General features: G+C 34.5%; 1 protein-coding gene across 10 annotated transcripts in view; it reads left to right on the top strand.

Annotated features, from left to right (window-relative positions):
• Positions 1 to 19,108, top strand: part of LOC134533871 (treacle protein-like) — a 92,380-nt gene that overhangs the window by 52,865 nt on the left and 20,407 nt on the right. For 4 of the 10 annotated variants that reach the window (XR_010075403.1, XM_063371593.1, XM_063371591.1 and 1 more), the window contains 5 exons: positions 5,495 to 5,606; positions 6,899 to 7,068; positions 7,537 to 7,845; positions 8,387 to 8,606; positions 12,367 to 12,513. Coding sequence is in view for 8 of the 10 variants with exons in the window: in XM_063371593.1 (XP_063227663.1) it covers positions 5,495 to 5,606; positions 6,899 to 7,068; positions 7,537 to 7,845; positions 8,387 to 8,606; positions 12,367 to 12,513 (958 nt within the window). In the remaining 2 variants the exon portion in view is untranslated. Of the gene's footprint in view, positions 1 to 5,398; positions 5,607 to 6,898; positions 7,069 to 7,536; positions 7,855 to 8,386; positions 8,607 to 12,366; positions 12,514 to 19,108 lie in introns of all 10 variants that reach the window. The other 6 variants (XR_010075402.1, XM_063371588.1, XM_063371587.1 and 3 more) reach the window with 3 other exon arrangements.

The raw sequence follows: 19,108 nt of genomic DNA, 5'->3' as shown, positions 1-19,108 counted from the left end.
CAAAATTATTCCCTTGATCACTTCCATATATCACTATGTTAATTTTTCCCATTCATAACGTTTGTTTTAATAGATGCTTCCCGCAAATAACGTTCAGCGTTTAAAAAATAAAATCATAATTATCTTTGAACTTTTAAACTCTATTTAGTGTTAATTTTAAAAAATTTATGTATTTCCAAACAATACCAACATTTTTATTGCACATGACCGTCAAAACCTTTGCGGCATGCCACACGCTGTTTCAAGTAAATTTTTCAACCAATCATCTGTCACATTTATGTAGACTGAAAGGCTGTTTCATCTGCACGCCATTTCCCCCATTCAAGGTATAACATCTGACGAATAATAAACACACAAGAACATTGAAACATGTACGCTGTTACTAGTGAATTTTTCGACCAATTATCTGCTTGCATTTGTTATACCAGGTGGCAAATACACTTTAAACCAGAATACCATCAGCCATTATTCTTTGACCTGTTCTGCATTTTATTTTTTGCAAGCAATGCGCACACTTTGTATTGTGCTCAGTAAACCATAATTAATAACCCACAAATTAGTGGTGTTAGTTTGCAATCTCTTTAGGGGTGATTTTAAGGTTATCAAGCTTAATAAAAGTTTAGTGTTGTGAAAAACAGTGCATATTGACATCTACACGTAGTGAGGGACCCATTAAATGTAAGGCGTTATCATTTGAAGACAAACTAAAAATAATATTGGAAATTGATGCAAATCCCTTGATACCAAGACTCCCAGAGTGAGTATGGCAAAAAAAACTAGGGTTGTCGCCCTCAACTTTGAACGGAATCATGATGAAGCGGGACAAACTTTTGGATACTATGGTTTCATCAAAGTGAACATGAAGGTTGGTATATGCACAAATATTTCAGACAATGTGAGGAAGAGCTATTGGGAACTGGACAATTTTCTGATGTATCAGTCTGAAAATGTGTTAAAACAACTCTGACCCAGTATTTTTCCAACCAGCAAATGTTAGTGTTTTTTTTATTGTGCTTATTGAATTAAATTCAGTTTAAATAATTAGTTCAGTTTACTGATATACTTGTATAGTTTTTCCACATGCTGATGGTAATAATAAATGAGTTTAATTTTTGAGTTAATGCAGTATGTCATTTGAGTAAAATTTGTTTTTATGTAGCAACTGAATTTGAAATACAGTAAAATCTCGTTATAACAGTCTTATAAAGCTAGAGATTTTGTTCTTTATACTGAAATTTCTTTTAACTGAAATATCCCAACGTACATATACTATTCCCATACTACAGAATGCAATGGCAAAACAAAATGGAAGTACAGTAAAACCTCGTATTTACGTTCTCGTTATTTACGTTTTCCCGCAAATAACGTCATTTTATGTAGGTCTGTTTTATTGTACATTAACTTTCGTGTTGCATTTTCCCTGAAATTACACCGCTACGTAACCAAAAAACCCGGAATGTACGTTTCAAAACACGGTAAAAATGTAAATACTCGTCACGTTAGTCATAGATGTGAAAAGTTTGAAGTAGTTCGCCTATTGTCTGTAACCTTTCGTTTTGATGTATCGACAAGTTCTATGGTGCCTATCCTCTACTAACGTTTTAATCTTTGCTGCCATAGAGAACTTTCGTAGCAGAACCACAAACGGTTTTATTTATGGTGTCATAGAGCACTCTCGTAGCAGAGCATAGTCCGAAGCGCTGAGCTATCGATACTACCGGAAAGCGCTCATACACAGTACGTATATTTAGTAGTGCTGCATTATGTACAGTACATATCTATGATGGCTTTCATTGTTTACATTAGTCAACGTCCGTTTTGGTTAGCACGTGTTTTTTTATCGTTCACAATATTATTTATGGCAAGATTTTGATTGAAGATGGATAGGTATAAAGTTCCACGAAATACTTTATCTATTGAAGATAAAATTAAAATTATTGAGAAGTTTGACAAGCATGTGGGTACCCGAGTGGTTTTGGCCAAGGAACTGAATATTCCTGTTAGTACTTTAAACACAATAATTAAAAATAGGTGTTCTATTGAAGCAAATGCTGCCCAATGCGGGCCTAGTGCGAAGAAGCGCAAGTACGTGAAAGACTCTACATTTAAAGAACTTGAAAGTTTGTTGTATGAGTGGTTCATTTGTGCTCGCTCTTCAAATCTTCCAATCAATGGCAACGTACTACGCGAGAAAGCAAAAGTCATTGCTTTGAGGCTTGGAATTGATGATTTTCAGCTTCTAATGGATGGATAGACAGATTTCGCCAGCGCCATAATGTTGTTTATAAGGTTGTGTGTGGTGAAAGCAAGAGTGTGGACGAGGAAACTGCTGATGTTTGGAAAAACACGTCGCTCAAGGAACAGTTGGAGGGGTACTCAGCTAAAGATGTTTTCAATGCTGATGAGACAGGTTTGTTTTACTGTGTATTGCCTAATAAAACATTATGCTTTAAAGGGGAAAAATGCCATGGTGGCAAGCTGAGCAAAAATCGCATTACCATTCTCTTACTTACAAATGCTGATGGTTCTGAAAAATTTCCGTTGTTTGTAATCGGCAAATCAAAAAAACCACGTTGTTTTAAAAACATTAAAACTTTGCCAACTTTGTATGAAGCAAACAATAAATCCTGGATGACAGGGTCTCTTTTTCAGCAACAGATCCAAGCTTTTGACAGAAAAATGGCGCTGTGTAACCGAAATGTCTTGCTATTCATTGATCAGTGCCCTGCCCACAAAATAAACATAGAGCTGAGGAATGTGAAGATTGTGTATTTCCCTGCGAATTGCACAAGCACACTCCAGCCCCTAGATCTGGGCATCATCAACTCTTTCAAGTGCTATTACCGCAAATGCATTGTATCCAGAGCAGTTGCCATGCTGGACAATGGCAAGGACCCAACACAAATGAAAATAAATCTACTAACTGCACTACATTTCGCAGCAAGAGCATGGAAGGAAGTTACACCAGAAACTATAACCAACTGTTTCCAGAAAGCTGGTTTCTTTGTTGACAGTGGACAGAGTGCTGGATCCAGTGAAAACTTGCCTGGAGCAGATAAAGTGAAAGAAGAATATCTGCAACTTTCACAAAATGGAGACTTCACTGACTATGTACAACTGGATGATAATGTTGTAACTTGTGAAGTCCAGACTGTGGAGGACATTGTTGATAGTCATCTGGCAGAAAAACAAGAAAGTAGTGAAGATGATGATTCGGAAGTGGAAACTCCCATACCGACGACGATCGATGCACTTCAAGCCCTACAGACTCTAAGGAATTATATTCTCAGTGCACCAAACAGTGAAAATGCAGTTGATGCACTTCATTCCTTGGAAAAATAAATTCAGACCATACAAACTGAACAAAAGAAAAGTCAAACAAAAATTTCAGATTTCTTTAAAAAGTGTTGAATTTATACTAGTATGTACCTATAAAACTGTACTAGAGAAAATTTAATGTAGGCTTTATGTTGCATTGTTTTTTATATTTAAGAAAATTATATTTTTGCAGTGCCCTAAATGTGTTGTAAACAACTATTGTTTGTCTTGTAGCACTTGTAAATGCTGATACATTTTTTTAAGCTAAAATTTAGCATTAACTGCCATTAAAAGTGCTTTCCCACAATTTACACTTTCCCGCAATTTACACTTTTTCCTTGGGGTTCCTTGAAAAGTGCAAATAAGGGGTTTTACTGTATGTATGTACCTACCCTATAATCATCAATATTATTTGAGCTGCATTATGCTACATGGTTAGTTATTTATTTTGAAAAAAACATTAAATTAATTCAATCTCTGTAAAAGAATATTCTTTTGCAGTTGGAACTGAGCTATGATTGTTCATACATCTTCACAATCTTCCCCCATTCTTTCAGTATTGTAGAGAGTGCCAAAGCAAACTGCTTGGTCACGTGTGATTTTTATGTGCCTTTGTTTACTTCCTTCAAGATTTCCATTTTTTCTTTTAAAGAATACTGTTTCCGTTTTTTTTTTTATCGTACATGATGATAAAAATTAAACGGAAACTTGGTTAGAAAAATAATAAATGCATAAATAAATACAGCACGTCACTGAAAATCACTGATGGCAACAAAATGTAGTAAACAATCAATGATGGAAACGGAAACCGAACAGACCAAAGACTGAACGATATTTGCAGAAAATGGAAACCATTTAGTCGCTGATATTGCCAGTTTTAGCGGCATTTAGTTTTCCAGTGAGTTAACTTTGTGCAAGTTTTTCATAAATTTTACCGCTACGGAAAAGCTGGTTGCCATATCTCGCCACAAATAAAATAAGTGAAGTGCGCACATCTAAACATACAGTTCCTACTACTAGTAGTGAATTTTTAAGTCTATGGCCGTGAGTAAAAGCAATTGGCCATATCTTGGGTAGAAAAAAAAGAAAACAAATGCACATCAAACTTTGCAGTGCCGTTTTCAATGTAAATAGACAACAAAATAAAGCAGTTGAATGCTTGAATCATTGAAATTATGCCAAGAGAACGACAGTAAGTAAATATTTTGAAGCATAGACTAAATATTCGGTAAATGCATATGATATTGACGAAGAAAACCGGTAAAATGCTTTCGTTGTAGCGAAAATATATTTAGTAAATTTGAAATATTTTAACCTTGTATGTGTACAGTCATTGTAGGGGAATTTCAAATCATTCGGTAAAGTATTTTCGTTAATGTGAAGTTCGTTATATCAGTATTTTACTGTATGTATTTTGAAATTTTAATTTAATAATCAAAAATGGAACCTGAATTTTTATGTTTTAGGAATCGGCCCAATACTTAATTATTAATATTCATACAGTTGCCGTTAGTGTTTCCAAGAACAATTACTGAGTGTTTTGTGCATAAATAATTTGCTAAAAACAAACATTTAGCCTTTTTCACTCTTCTAAAATGAAATTTTAAAAATTTAATCTGGAAACGGGACTATTCAACTGCTCTCAGCATATTCTGAAATGCTTTTCGTAAATAGACATTACTTGATTGAGCGATTTTGAATTTGTGTAGTTTTTCCTGAACTCTGCACACATAATGTGTGCCGAGATAGGTGGGGCCCTTAACAGGGTTTTGCTGTAAAAATATTTTTTGATTAGAAATATGGAAACATTTTTCTAGACTATTTAATTTTATCTGTTTTTAAAGTAAACTCTGGATGAAGTGGTGGTTAGATAATGGCATGTTCACTTGTAGCCTATATGACATACTTATGATATAAATCTATTTATTTACTTTATTTTTTTTTAATTTAGACCCTATTTTGTGTCAACATTTAAGAAAATTTGATTTTATTCTTTAGTTTGTGTTTAGTTTCTTTCATCCAACTACTCTTTTATTTTTGTTTGTTTTAAACTATGGTCTTGACTTTATATCCTTTTCAGGCGTTGATGAATGAGTGGTTGAATCAGCCCCCCACCCCTCCTGAGGTAATGGTAGACAGTGCTCTAGCATTATCGCATAACAAATGTTTGGTGCAGGGGCAAGGTGTTACCCATGCTAAGGCTGGGTCCGGTTCAGCAAAGAAGCGATGGTTGCGTCAGGCCATTAGCGAAGAAGGGGAAGTTGGAGGAAGTCCTAACAGCCGTGCAGGTGGGTTCTGTTTCTGTTGAAAGATTGTGTGAGCACAGTTTTCTTAGTTATAGCATTATTTGGAGTGAATAACTTCAGCCTGTGTTAAGATAAATATGGTACCATGACATTTCAATATCTTGCAGGTGATGCTGAAAATAAAGTAGAATAGTTTTTTATGCTGAGATTGAACTTTTTTGGTGCATCTCTTGACTTGTGTTCATGGAAGTTAATTTCGTAGATCTGTGGGAAAAATAACACAAGCTCAGTATACTTTTAAAACTACCTGTAAAAATTAACTACTGTGATTTAGAATTGTATACTACTAATAAACTGCAGGCATTTGGTAACATTTAGATAGCTCTACATCATTTTACTTCAAACAGAATTTATATGTAAATACTTTTTCATGTGATCTCTGTTTATTTGAGATTTACACACCCCTTTTGCAATATATAATGTTTGTATAACTCACAATTGCTTTGGTGTGGGGAAGATTGTTATACTACTGCCACATTTTTTATTACAGTATAACCCCTTATTTTCACCCTTCAGGAAGGGAAAAGTGCAAATAGAGGGAAAAAGAATACTTTAACTTTACATTGAAGAAAAGTTCTATGTGTACTGGCCGCCTACTATACCATCAATACTCAAACCATGCCCAAAATACACCATATTAAAAAAAAAAAGTTTTATATTGCTCAGATGTGACTACTGCGACCACTCTAAGTAACGTCTGATGTAGTCTTAAGGATTTGCGACTTCTTGGCAACACCAAAATTCACAATAAAGTTAAAAGAATGTGAGTCAGTGTTGTTTAGTCTTCCAGTGTTTTTTGTGAAAACAATGTTATATCAATCATTTGCATTAGTAAAATGATTGCATTTTTGTCAAACATACTAAATAAAACCTCCTAAATTTATATTATTTGAGGAAGTTGCTATCCTGAAAATTTTGCTTACATTTTTCTTAAATTGATTTTGTTAGACTATTTTATTTTATTACAGTATCGGGTGAGAGAAAAATTCATAGTAAAAAATGCATTTTACGTATCAGAAACTGTGAAGGTAAATTAATAATCACAGATTTTTTTTTTTTTTAATTTTCTAGGTTTTTTTGGAAATTTGGTTGATTTATATTTGTGGCAGCCCTTTGTCAAGTTATTAATATTTGCTGTCTTTAGTTAAAGTTTTCATTCTAATGTTTAATGCACATATATTAAAAGTATTTATTTATTTATTAAGGAAGATAGGTAATTGCTATTGTTCAACAGAGCAGTTGTGTTACTTTTCAATGATGTTTATTTTCTGCAGAGTCTCCCCCAGGCTCGGACTGTGTCCCACCCCTGAAGAAACGCAGGTTTGCTAGAGAGTCGATGTCTTCAGAACAGTCCGTCACGCCTCCACTTACCCCTACACAGACAGTTGACAGCTTCTTGCTGAAGGAAGGTGGAACTGCCAGAACCACCACTGTCCCTTTATCTGTGAGTATCATCAAAATCACTTTAGAACTCAGGCATTATAATGCAGATTTTGTTCTTCAGGATTTAAAACGAGATTGCTTTTCAATTTTTTTTTCCATGTTTAGGTAATTAAGAAATGATTCTGTAATTTATGATCCTAGTATAAAACAAAATAGTGCAGCTTTCGTAAGCTAGCTGGCAGCAGGCGTCCAACTGCTTGCTGTGGGCTCTGGAAACTAAATATGGATGGTTAATCTAGTCATGTAACTTGCTATTGCTATGAAAACTTATTTTCTCCCTACTTTTCTGAGTAATAATATTGACTATTAGTTTTTGTAGTGATTAGCAATAGAAAATAGTAGTAATATAGAATATCTGTAAATTATTGTAGTTGGTGATTGGTATCCATTTTAAAATAATAATTATTTTTTGTATACTTTTTAGCGGTTGTACGTCAATGTAGTAGCAGTTTGTGTTTTCTTTTTGCAGTCCATGTGTGAAGATGATGATGATGAGGAAGAGGCAGAAGAAAGCACTGATGCCGTAGATGAGGTGGAGGTATTGGAGGAGATACCTCGTGTCGGTCACCATGTAGAGGAGGATAATAGCAATGGCACAGAGGAGGATGTGTGCAGAGGGTTCGAGCAGACAGAGAGCATACTGCCCCGACCCGAGCTTGCACCCTTGTCGCAGCCTGCTCTGCCGAGTCTTGCCCCAAATCCACAAGATGAAGAAGAGGATGATGAATCGGAATCAGAGTCTGCGCTATCAGGATCGAAAAAACCTGCAAAGCGCAAGGTTAGAACGGTAGGGACTGCACAGTCCTTCGACGTTACTATCACTGTCTGATCTTAAATACTTCAGTAAATCTTTGCTATAAATTACTTTGATACTAAATTATTGTTGGTTTGTTGAGTCACGTTTATTCTGCATTGAATCAAGTGTTAGCTGGGTGAAGTAATTATAATTAGATTAAATTTTAGTGAACATTAGTAGATGTTTTTTTTATGAGTCTATTTGAATTTATCTCTGCATATTTTGCATATCTTGGTTGTATGTGCGGTTTTGTAAATGTTGCATTTCGGAAGACTAAGATCACAGTGCGTAATGTCATGTTGTTTCATATTTATCTTAAACATTTCTTAGAGAATCACAGATTACTTCTGTATGGATAAAAAATAAGTGAGGAACGATTCCAAAATTTATCTTTAGAAATGATAGTCTTTTTAATGTTAGTGAACGTGTGTTCGAATAACAAAGTGAAACTGGTCCTTAGTCATAGTCTCATTTATGGGTTGATAACTATTTTAATTATAGTTGTTTTTTTTTTTTTCATTAGTTGTCAATATCAGAATATTGGCAACGCAAGCAGAGAGGCAGCTGCTCAGAGCCAATGAAAGCTGACGATGATGCTCCAATGCCTGCCGCTGACGGGAAGCAAATCCATCGTTCTTCAAGTTCTTCATCTCTTTCGTCAGATGATGAACCTGAGCACTCTTCGCCTGCTCTTACAAATCTTCCTGTATTCAGTGCATTGGATTCTGCTGAAGAAAAGAAAGGTAAATCAATGTTACATAATTATAGGTTACAAGTAACCTCATATTTGTATAAATATGATTAAATAAGTTAAATCTTAACAGCTCACCATTAAAAATGTTTATGATCGACTATTGTTTACCAGAATCGAGGGAAACCTGCACATAGTTCAGTGCACACTTATACTGTTTCATAAAAATTATCTTAGGTGTTTGTGGTAAAGAAAAACACTTTGCTGTAATGACAAACATATTCATTAAAATATACTGTACATTTTAGTGCAAGAAACCCCATGTATTTTTGAAAGCCATCTGGATTTCAACAACAGGGATGTTGAAAAGAGCTTAGTTGATAAACTGCTTGTCGTACTGATGAACTGCATCACTTTTGCCATTTTGTTGTGGAGCTCTTTTCACAGCTTAGTTGGAAAACTACTCACTGTGCCAATAAACAGCATCACTTACACCATTTTTGAAAGTTGTTTGCTGGCTAACCTCCCTATCAGATGTGAGGAATGCGATGCGACAGGTGTTTTAAATAACTAGGTGGGTGGCTGTTGCAGAAGGTGGAGGAAGTCATAACGTAATTGCTTTTCTTTTTTCTCTTACGCTACACACTGTGGCAGTTGCTGAGAGTCACGCCCTGGAAATGTTGGAATGTGGACGGAAAGCAAAGTATAGTTCATTTGTGTTAAAATAAATATTTTGAAGGCCATGCTAAATTTTTCCATCCAAGAAATTTTGAAGTTTATGATTTTCTAGCAGAAATACTGCTGTGTGACTCAACAAGTGTACCTAGACCATTTTTTTTTTAAATTTAATATCTAATGCCATAATATCTCAGCGGGGCTCTGGGAACATGCCTAACCCATGAGAGAGAGAGAGACAGGGTTGGGAAAAAAAACATGTTTTTTATTGTTTTAAACTTTTTTTTTTTTAACAGTTTGTGATGTTTTAAAGAGTTTTTTTAAGTTTAAACTTTTTTTGTTTTTAATATTAATTTTAATCAAAACCACCACAATATGTTTTGCACATATGGTTTCAGCAGAAGTCCCATCAGGTGTAAGGTATATTGCTAAACTTTTTGAATATGGAATTCCCTGGCATTTCCCGGTTTTCCCTGACTGTAGCCATTCCGGATATTATTAAGTACAAGGCAAAAAGTGCACCTTTCAAGGAGTACTTATTCAGTCCTGACTTTATGTAAGCTTTTGGACATACGCCATTGCTAGGGGCCGGAAAAATTCGCAATTTGCGATAGATGCGATTTTTTTGCGAATTTTGAGGTTAGATGCGATTTTTTACTAATTGTTGTTATAAATGCTATATTTGCGAAATCGCGGTAAAATTGCCATTATCGGGCGAAAAACCACTATAGAATGCAACAAAATGGCTTGAACACACATTCCTCAAAGTATTTTTTTTGAAAATAGCCACCATAACACAATTACCGTAAACAATAGCTTCTGACAAGGCTTGTTGAAGGAATAAAATCCGAATCCTAACCTTTATTTATAAAACATTCCTTAACCAAATATCACGCATGATAGTATAGAATAAGTAATTTTGTAAATTTATTCTTTACGATTTACTCAAGATACCGTTGAATGTTGTTTAGAAAAGAATGTTCACACTACTTATCGACGCAGTTATTTTGTTTTGTTAGATCACATCACGTTCGCCTACGTTCGCCATTGCATCGTGTGTTGCCTGTTCATGAAGAGTATCTAACCTAACAAAACAAAATTTCCCGGGAAGCGCATCGCGGAAACCAACAACCTAGAAAATATCTAGGTCGTTGACGGGATCGTAGTGAACTTGCAAAGATAAAAATGAAAATATTTTAAATGCTGAAAACTACTACAAATATTTTAGTACGCGGTTTTTTACATTCGTTGATAATCACTTTAGTCTTCAAATTTTTTTCTGATCAATATTTTACATAGGGACAAATCATACATTTTGTGGTGCACGTTTAGCGTACTGAAGTTGGTCAACTCGAATCGTCAGTTTGTTTCCATCTGAAATTACTAGTGGTCAAACGTTTGTTTACAAATACCGTTTAATGATTTTGGTTTGTGTTAAAATTCGTCATAATGGGTATAAACACTATTACAACTTCTTGTATTGTTATGTAACTTTAATATCTTATGCAAATTTCTTAAAAATAGATGCTAATTTCTGGAAAATAGATGCTAATTTTCAACATCATAACTGCTAATTATGTAATAAATAGATGCTAATTTTTCCAGGCCCTAGCCATTGCTAAGCACAAGTATATCTGTAGAAGAAAACTACAAAAAACACAAATGACAAAAAAACAAATAAAGCAAAAAATTTCTGTTGTCAGGATATAAACACCACACAATACTCCACTTTTCATCTTGTTTTTCGACCATTTTGCGCTGTAGGATACATACATGTATCTTTGGAGAAACGTTTGTTTACATGACGGTTATGAAGACGATTTACTTTAGACTTCGGCGGTGAAATTCGTATTAACCGTTTACCTACTTATACACGTTAACAGCTACTTGAGGGTTCAAAACAACTTCGTAATTCATATTAATCGTATTTCGTATTAAAAGTACTGAATAACATAGGAAATCATACTTTATTTTCCGGGACTGTGAAAGTACTTCGCATAAACGAGAATTTTGTACTAAGCGGATTCGTATTAATGAGGTTTGACTGTAGCAGTAATAGAGGGACAGGTGTTACCTGTATCTCATTCCTCCTGCAGGCTAGCGTGCATGCTGGCTGGCCAGCATCCTCATAACACAATGTTGTACAAATATTTCCTTAGACTTCATCAGTTGATTAAAACTCAACAGATGAGGAATTGAAGTTTATATTTGTGACCTCAGTGATACATGTGGCACAAAATAGATAACATTGCTTCGCACTTAATGTGGTTATGTAATATATATGCAGTTATAATTTTTACAAATGGAAGAGACAGGTTAACTAGCAGTAACCGTATTTATTGCCCTAGACTTCCTTGATCGTTAATGCTATTTTTTTTTGTGGAAATTTGTACCTCATTTTCCTGCGTATGGGTCAGGCATTTTATGCTGATTTTTTGTTTGTAAAATATTTTGTGTAACCTTAAGCAAGTTTTCAATTTAGGTTAAAAAAAAATTAGGTCATGTGGCAGTGTTGACGGTTCTCGCCCTCTTATCATTGTAAATGTCCTGTGAACTGGAACCGTTAACAATTAACGTGTTTATGATACAAATGTGCCCAAACAGTTGTAGTTTTGGCATGAGTTTTACCATGCTTTCAGTTTAATATTCCATGACAAAACTGTAGCAATTGGTAATGTTTATAAGTACACCTTTTATATTCCTTCAGCCCCGTATATGTTTGCCTTCATTATAACGTGAGTACTAATTATAACAGAAGGAACCGAACTAGCTTGCCGCCTCTTCTCTCTCCGTGGCAAGGATTGGTAAAATAATAATAATAATAAAAACAATAGACAAATGGGAAACAAGGGTATAAAAATGGCTTTTTTGTTAGGATGTGCATACTGAACATATTTCATAGTTGCCCTATGCCCAATGAGAAGACTGCGTGTCAGTTCAGAGAAGATACAGCATTAGAAGCACTAGGTAGTGTCACACTTGTCATTTAACCTCACTAACACACACCCCTGACTAAGGAGTCCTCTTAACAAAAACTAATCCAACCTAGTGGTAAAAAATGTTGTGCAGGATTTTCTATGTATGTGAAATTTATGTGAATATAATATATTATATTTAGGTTGTTCATTGTTGCCCAGGTGGAGAGGATCTGAACTACATGAAGTGGAACTCTGCTCCGACTATGGTGGAACAGCAGCGGGAGAACCTGACTGAGAGACTGCGCAGAGAGTTTGGTTTGTTCTTGAGTGATGACGAAGAACAAGAACGTGTTCGCAAGCAGCAAAGTAAGATTTATTTGGTTGAAAATAAGCATGTATTCGCTAGGCAACATGTGATGCTCAATGTGTTTAGCAACGTTGCACAGTAGCGTGTGATGTTGCGTGTGTTACAAAACTCTATATTTACTTTTTCACTGAATTAACATGTCTTTAGGTCCTATTTATGAGCGTCATTTACAGTAATGCAAACTTTTCTTCAAATTACATTGTGGTCATAACTTTCTTCTCATTATCCACATCTTGTATACAAAATGAAAATCTGTTTTATTTATGTTAAACTCGTGTAAAATGTTCCCACTCAATATGAATTCCCATCAGATACGGTAAAGTGTTTTGGCCTCATCATTTTCTCCAAAAGATGTATGATGTTCATTATTATTCCCCAATTAAGATGTTGCCCAAAAACTTTGTTTCCTGATTAAAACTGTGTTTTTTAACTTTGAAATCCATTGTTTGTTTGGAAAATACAGTTTACTTATTTAATTAATAGAAATACAAAGTCTGAAAGTAAATTTTCATTTTCAAGTATCTGTTCCCTCACCGCTGTGTAGCATGCATGAAAATGTAGCTAGTGGTATTTGGCATCATGTCTGACTTGATGCTTGTATAGAGTGCATATACTCTGTCTAGGAAAGGGTAAACTATTTTTGTTAGCCGGCACTATTGCGTGGTTAGTGTGTACTACAATGGCGATTGTTATCTGTACACTGCGAAGTTCCATCTTGTGTATAGGTAGAGCCCATGAATAATGGTAAATAAAACTGCCTGATTTCTGTAAATAAATTATAGGATTTCGGTGCTATATTTCGGTAAAAAAAAAGTATTTCGGTAAAAAAAAATTTTGTTTTACTAATTATTTAATTTCATGATACACACACAAAGCTGTACGTGATACTTGATACAGCAATCGCTAGATCCCTGCGTAAGCCTTACAGAAGTGGAAATGTTTTCTAGTAGATTATATACACATTACTTAAATATTTGCAGAAACAAATGCATGCACTGTATAGCTTGCAAATTTGACTTTAATTTCCTTTGCTCGTTTATGGAGAACAATATTATCCTCGAGTGTCACTTGCCTTTTAACTCTACAACCTAATGGTGATGTTTGACTTTTTTTCTTCTCTAAATGAGATGCTCGCTGTTTGCAGTGTTTTTCACAAGTATCTTTCCTTTTCCAATCTACTACCGTATTGCAAAATTTACACATCATTATCTGCTTTTCTTTATTAAAAACAATGAATCCTTCATGCTCGTATTCTTTAGCTCGTTCTAACACAGATACAACCTTAGGCATTGTGAAGTATCAAGTAAACTTCAAACAAAACAAACCGCAACTACCTATTTTCATTCACATTTACCTACAGTAAAACCCCTTATTTGCACTTTTCAAGGAACCTCAAGGAAAAAGTGTAAATTGCGGGAAAGTGTAAATTGTGGGAAAGCACTTTTATTGGCAGTTAATGCTAAATTTTAGCTTAAAAAAATGTATCAGCATTTACTGGTGCTACAAGACAAACAATAGTTGTTTACAACACATTTAGGGCACTGCAAAAATATAATTTTCTTAAATATAAAAAACAATGCAACATAAAGCCTACATTAAATTTTTCAATAATTTTAATTTTATCTTCAATAGATAAAGTATTTCGTGGAACTTTATACCTATCCATCTTCAATCGAAATCTTGCCATAAATAATATTGTGAACGTAAAAAAACACGTGCTAACCAAAACGGACGTTGACTAATGTAAACAATGAAAGCCATCATAGATATGTACTGTACATAATGCAGCACTACTAAATATACGTACTGTGTATGAGCGCTTTCCGGTAGTATCGATAGCTCAGCACTTCGGACTATGCTCTGCTACGAGAGTGCTCTATGACACCATAAATAAAACCGTTTGTGGTTCTGCTACGAAAGTTCTCTATGGCAGCAAAGATTAAAACGTTAGTAGAGGATAGGCACCATAGAACTTGTCGATACATCAAAACGAAAGGTTACAGACAATAGGCGAACTACTTCAAACTTTTCACATCTATGACTAACGTGACGAGTATTTACATTTTTACCGTGTTTTGAAACGTACATTCCGGGTTTTTTGGTTACGTAGCGGTGTAATTTCAGGGAAAATGCAACACGAAAGTTAATGTACAATAAAACGGACCTACATAAAATGACGTTATTTGCGGGAAAACGTAAATAACGAGAACGTAAATACGAGGTTTTACTGTATTTACATGGAACGTAGGATCTTTTCAAACCTCATTTGGTCATTTCACATGACCGGCGTATTGCGACGTTAAAATCCCATAACCTCTCTGTTATTATTTACAAACAATACAACAACGGAACAGAGATAAGTATCTCTGCAACGGAAACGAATATGGCCAAACGGCTAACTTCATCCACATCCCGCTAGGATCGCTGATAAATGGTTGCCGCTTTCAGGCAGAGTGTTTGGTATTTATTTTGCTTCAACTTATCTATGGCGCATCTCATAATAGTTGGCTTACGATGTTTTTGTTTACCAAACGAATACGTTTTGTGGCAAAAGTATTATTGTGAAACTTGATATTCATATCGCGTTAAAATTCTGACATTTCGCGGATATTTTGTGAAACAAGAATATCGCGAATAGTAATGAATTTCGCGGCATCGCCAGTTATTTCGTGAAAGCGAAATGCTGTAAAATCAAAATAGGCGTTTGGAAACACATTTTTAAGTGCTTAGAATGAAGTTCCTAAATCGTTAGTAAAATTTCGCGATTTCGTCATTAACGAAATTCGTGTACCTCTATGTATAGGTCATGTTTTTATTTTTAATTTATTTCGATTTGGTACAAAATATATACTTGTTTTCTAATATTTATTTACTGGTGTTATGGTGTCAATCAAAAGTGAGATCAAACTAAAAATTAGAATACATATGTGATACGTGTTTTAGAGTAAAGTCTTTACAGAAAAGTTTTAAAGATCTAAGTTTCTTTGTACCTTTTTATTCAACCATATAATGCTATATGAATTAATTTGTTCTTTTTTTTAGTAATAAATAAATTTAAATTTCTGTTTCTAATGTGATTTTTTTGATAATGGCTTGAATTTTTCCTTGATGTAAAGTATTTGCTAAAGAAGGAATACATACAGGAAATGAGGTAAAATTATCTATTAGATGAGTTTAACAGTTTTGTCTCAATTTACGCTTTCCCAAAATCTAGACTTTTTCATTTGTCCCCCCCCCCCCCCCCCTCCCTTCCCGAAAAGTGTAAATAAGGTTTTTTTCTGTGGTTGCCCATCAAATATGGACATGCATAGACATTTGCGCAACATCAATAATAGTCATGTCATGTCACGTTACGACAAGATATCGATGACTGATCATGTAGGATAACTAAACCAAAGTTCTGCATCGTCACTCAATATTTTGGGCTACATGTTGCACGTCAGGTATTGCCTAGTGAATCCATGGCTTAATTGTTCCTACATGCATGATTTTTGTTTAGTGCAGAAGTGCTACTTTGCTAATAATCTACGCTGACTTAGTGCTGATTAAAAGGCCTATGCTAAGAGTTAGTATCAAACTTACCCTATTTTCCCGTGTATGGGTCACACTTTTATGCTGATTTTTATTTTTAAAAAAATTTGTAGGGTCTGTATGTGAGTTTTTCATTTTGGTTTTAAAAAAAACCTTTTTACTGTGTGGGTTATTATGGGCTTAAATAACTATCCTATGCTGGTTTTTGATGATGATGATGATAATAATAATAATAATAATAATAATAATAATATGAGTTAATATAATTTGTTAAATTAAATTATCTCAGAAGTTACGTGAACAGTGCAATTTGTCACCACCCACCACCTCCGGCTAGCTCAAATTAGGTGATGAGTGGAACATACGGGTTGCAGGTCATGAAGAAAGAAGAAATTTATAAACAATGTTCGATGTATTACTTTTTTATTTATTTATGTAAAAATTACACTATTCCGTACAACAGAGCACACAACTAAAATTTAAACGGTACAGTCAAACCTCTATCTATCGAACTCGCATGTATTGATTGTCCGTGTTTATCGTATACTTTCTACGGTCCCTGCAAAATTGCCATACAACTAAGGTTAAAAAAGTCCGCTTGTACCGATGTTCGAATTATCGTTTTGTCCGCATTGATCATACAAAATATGTGGTCCCGTCACTATAAATTATAATAGATGATCGTTTAACCATAAATATTTTGCAGAAATAACCATTTCTTAGACAGAAACCGTCATGAAAACAATAACGATTGTATACAGAAGTAGTAAAAATCACCTTAAATGTGCAGCCAAGTAATGGAGCACGTAAACATGAAGAAAAGACAAATGAACAACAACTTACGAAGAAAATGGATGATGTACCATAACTACAGTACAAACCCAATTGTTATCTAATGATAATTACCATAAAAAGAACTAAAGATTCTTTGTAGATACCATAATAATACAGAAGCATGATAGCTACCACATTTGCACTATAGTTACCGTAACAACCAAGATGTATATTTACCGTGATGGTAATGTATTTATTTATGACATATTAAAATTAAAGAACTTTATTGAGAAAAAAAAGCATGTAAAATTTTTATATGTACGGTTAGCACATGTTGCGAAGAAATAATACGATCTGAAAGAACGCAGTACTACTACAAAAAGTGAAAAGGGTAATCGTTGATTTTTAGGTTTTGGCACTCTCTCTCGTTTTTTCAGTAATATCGGCCGAAAATTAACAAGCGTATCGGAAGTCGGCAGAAATGCCGATTCAACTAAATATTGGCAAAATCGGCTTCTTCAGTACACCTCTACATTTGATGACATGAGTAAACATATTTCAGACTTCAGGATATTGAAAAAGACTTTAATTTCCATGTAGGTTTATTGTGCGTGTGTTTTTTTTTTTTTTTTTTGCAAGTGTAAATTGAATTAAGTAAAATGCTTCCATTTTTATTTATTTTTTCAAATGATTAACCTTTAATGACAAGTAACTGATATATTTCTGACACTAATTTTGAGGTTGAAATATTTTTTTCCAAAATCTAAGCGTGAAGTCCACATCTATTGAATGTCCGTGTCTACTGAATTTTTTTGTTGGTCCCCTGAAAAACGAAGATAGAGGTTTGACTGTACCTCCATAAAGGAGAAAAACACGTAGACTTTTACAAATTACATTGTATTTCCCGGATAAGTTCCGGGCTGGACAAAACCCTTTTGTCGCCTCGCTGTGGGCTTCGCCTACAACTACCGTCAAAAAATTCAAATTAATTTAAATGTTCGAAAGAAAGATAAAAGTTCTTAGGCATCGCCCGGACCGTAGCCGCAAGGTTGTACTTCAAAATAACATTGCTAAATTATGCGAGCCATCGCCTGACCATGACCTCTCGGCACGGTGCTCAGACAATGACTAACTTTACAGCCTTCCTTTCCTTCGTGCGGGCAGTGTCCTGGGCTCGCTGACATAATTTTCAGCCAATCACGGCGCATGGTAACACAGGCTTCCACGAAATGCTTGCTTCTGTTCCCACGACGTAGCGATTTTATCTTTCTCACACACCCGTGACCGTGACTCACAGGCCTAGCATGTGAAACAAAGCCTCGGTCGTGGAAAAAATGAAGGAAAATCACGTCAACATGCCTTCCCACACAAAGAAGCCAGCAAAAAAAAATAAAAAAAAAAGAATTAAAAAAACAATAAACCGGGAGAATTGCGTTTACAATAACTTTAAAAAAGGAAAAACTTTAAATCTAACCTGAAATATGACAAAAAATTAATAACAAATTATTATTGATGGATGGGGAAGGCTGTTATCTGGGTTGTTACAAATTATTCTCTGTCTGATGCCTGCTCGGTCTGTACCAGCAAGTGATGTGTACTGTATTGCATTGGTATAGCTAGGAGGGGAATATCCAAAAATAAATCAACCATAGAATGAGAAGGGGGGGAGGAAAAGAGTGAGTGTGTGAGTGAACTACTACAGTGTGAACATGATGGTGGATTGCATATAACTATTGATTTAAACATAGTTTCTTATAAATTTTGTCCACGGTTCCTAAGTATTTTTTGTTGTTGTAATCCAGGGTGGTAGAAAGTTTTGTTTATTTTTTTCATATACCTATAAGTGGAACAAAACAAACAAAGAAATGTTTATTACACATTTAATATGTTAAGTAGACCACTTTTCCACTATGTACTACCATTTTGCAATAGTACTGAGATGAATTAAATTATTAATTTTAAGTTCTAAGTATACTGGAAAAGTTATTGTGTAAGATTGAACCTGTGAGTGTTTTTATGCCACTGTTAATAGTTTTAATTTGAACTGCTAAAAATACAGTAGAACCTCATTTTTATGTACCTGGGATTTACAAATTCCCGCGATTAACGTTATTTTTTTACTTGCAACATTGTTTTCCCTATAGTATTAATGCATTACTTTCCTACTTTATGTAAAAGCATTTCCTGCAATTTATGTTGAAATAGTGTCACATTTAATAGCAAACCAGCAGAAACGTTTAGATGGAACAATAAAAAGTTAAAAGTAAATAGTATGGGGTAAACTTTGTT

This window comes from Bacillus rossius, chromosome 7, assembly GCF_032445375.1.
Source record: "Bacillus rossius redtenbacheri isolate Brsri chromosome 7, Brsri_v3, whole genome shotgun sequence".
Lineage (NCBI taxonomy): Eukaryota > Metazoa > Arthropoda > Insecta > Phasmatodea > Bacillidae > Bacillus > Bacillus rossius.
Note: the sequence above shows the minus strand (reverse complement) of the source record. Positions and strands in the feature narration are given on the sequence as shown.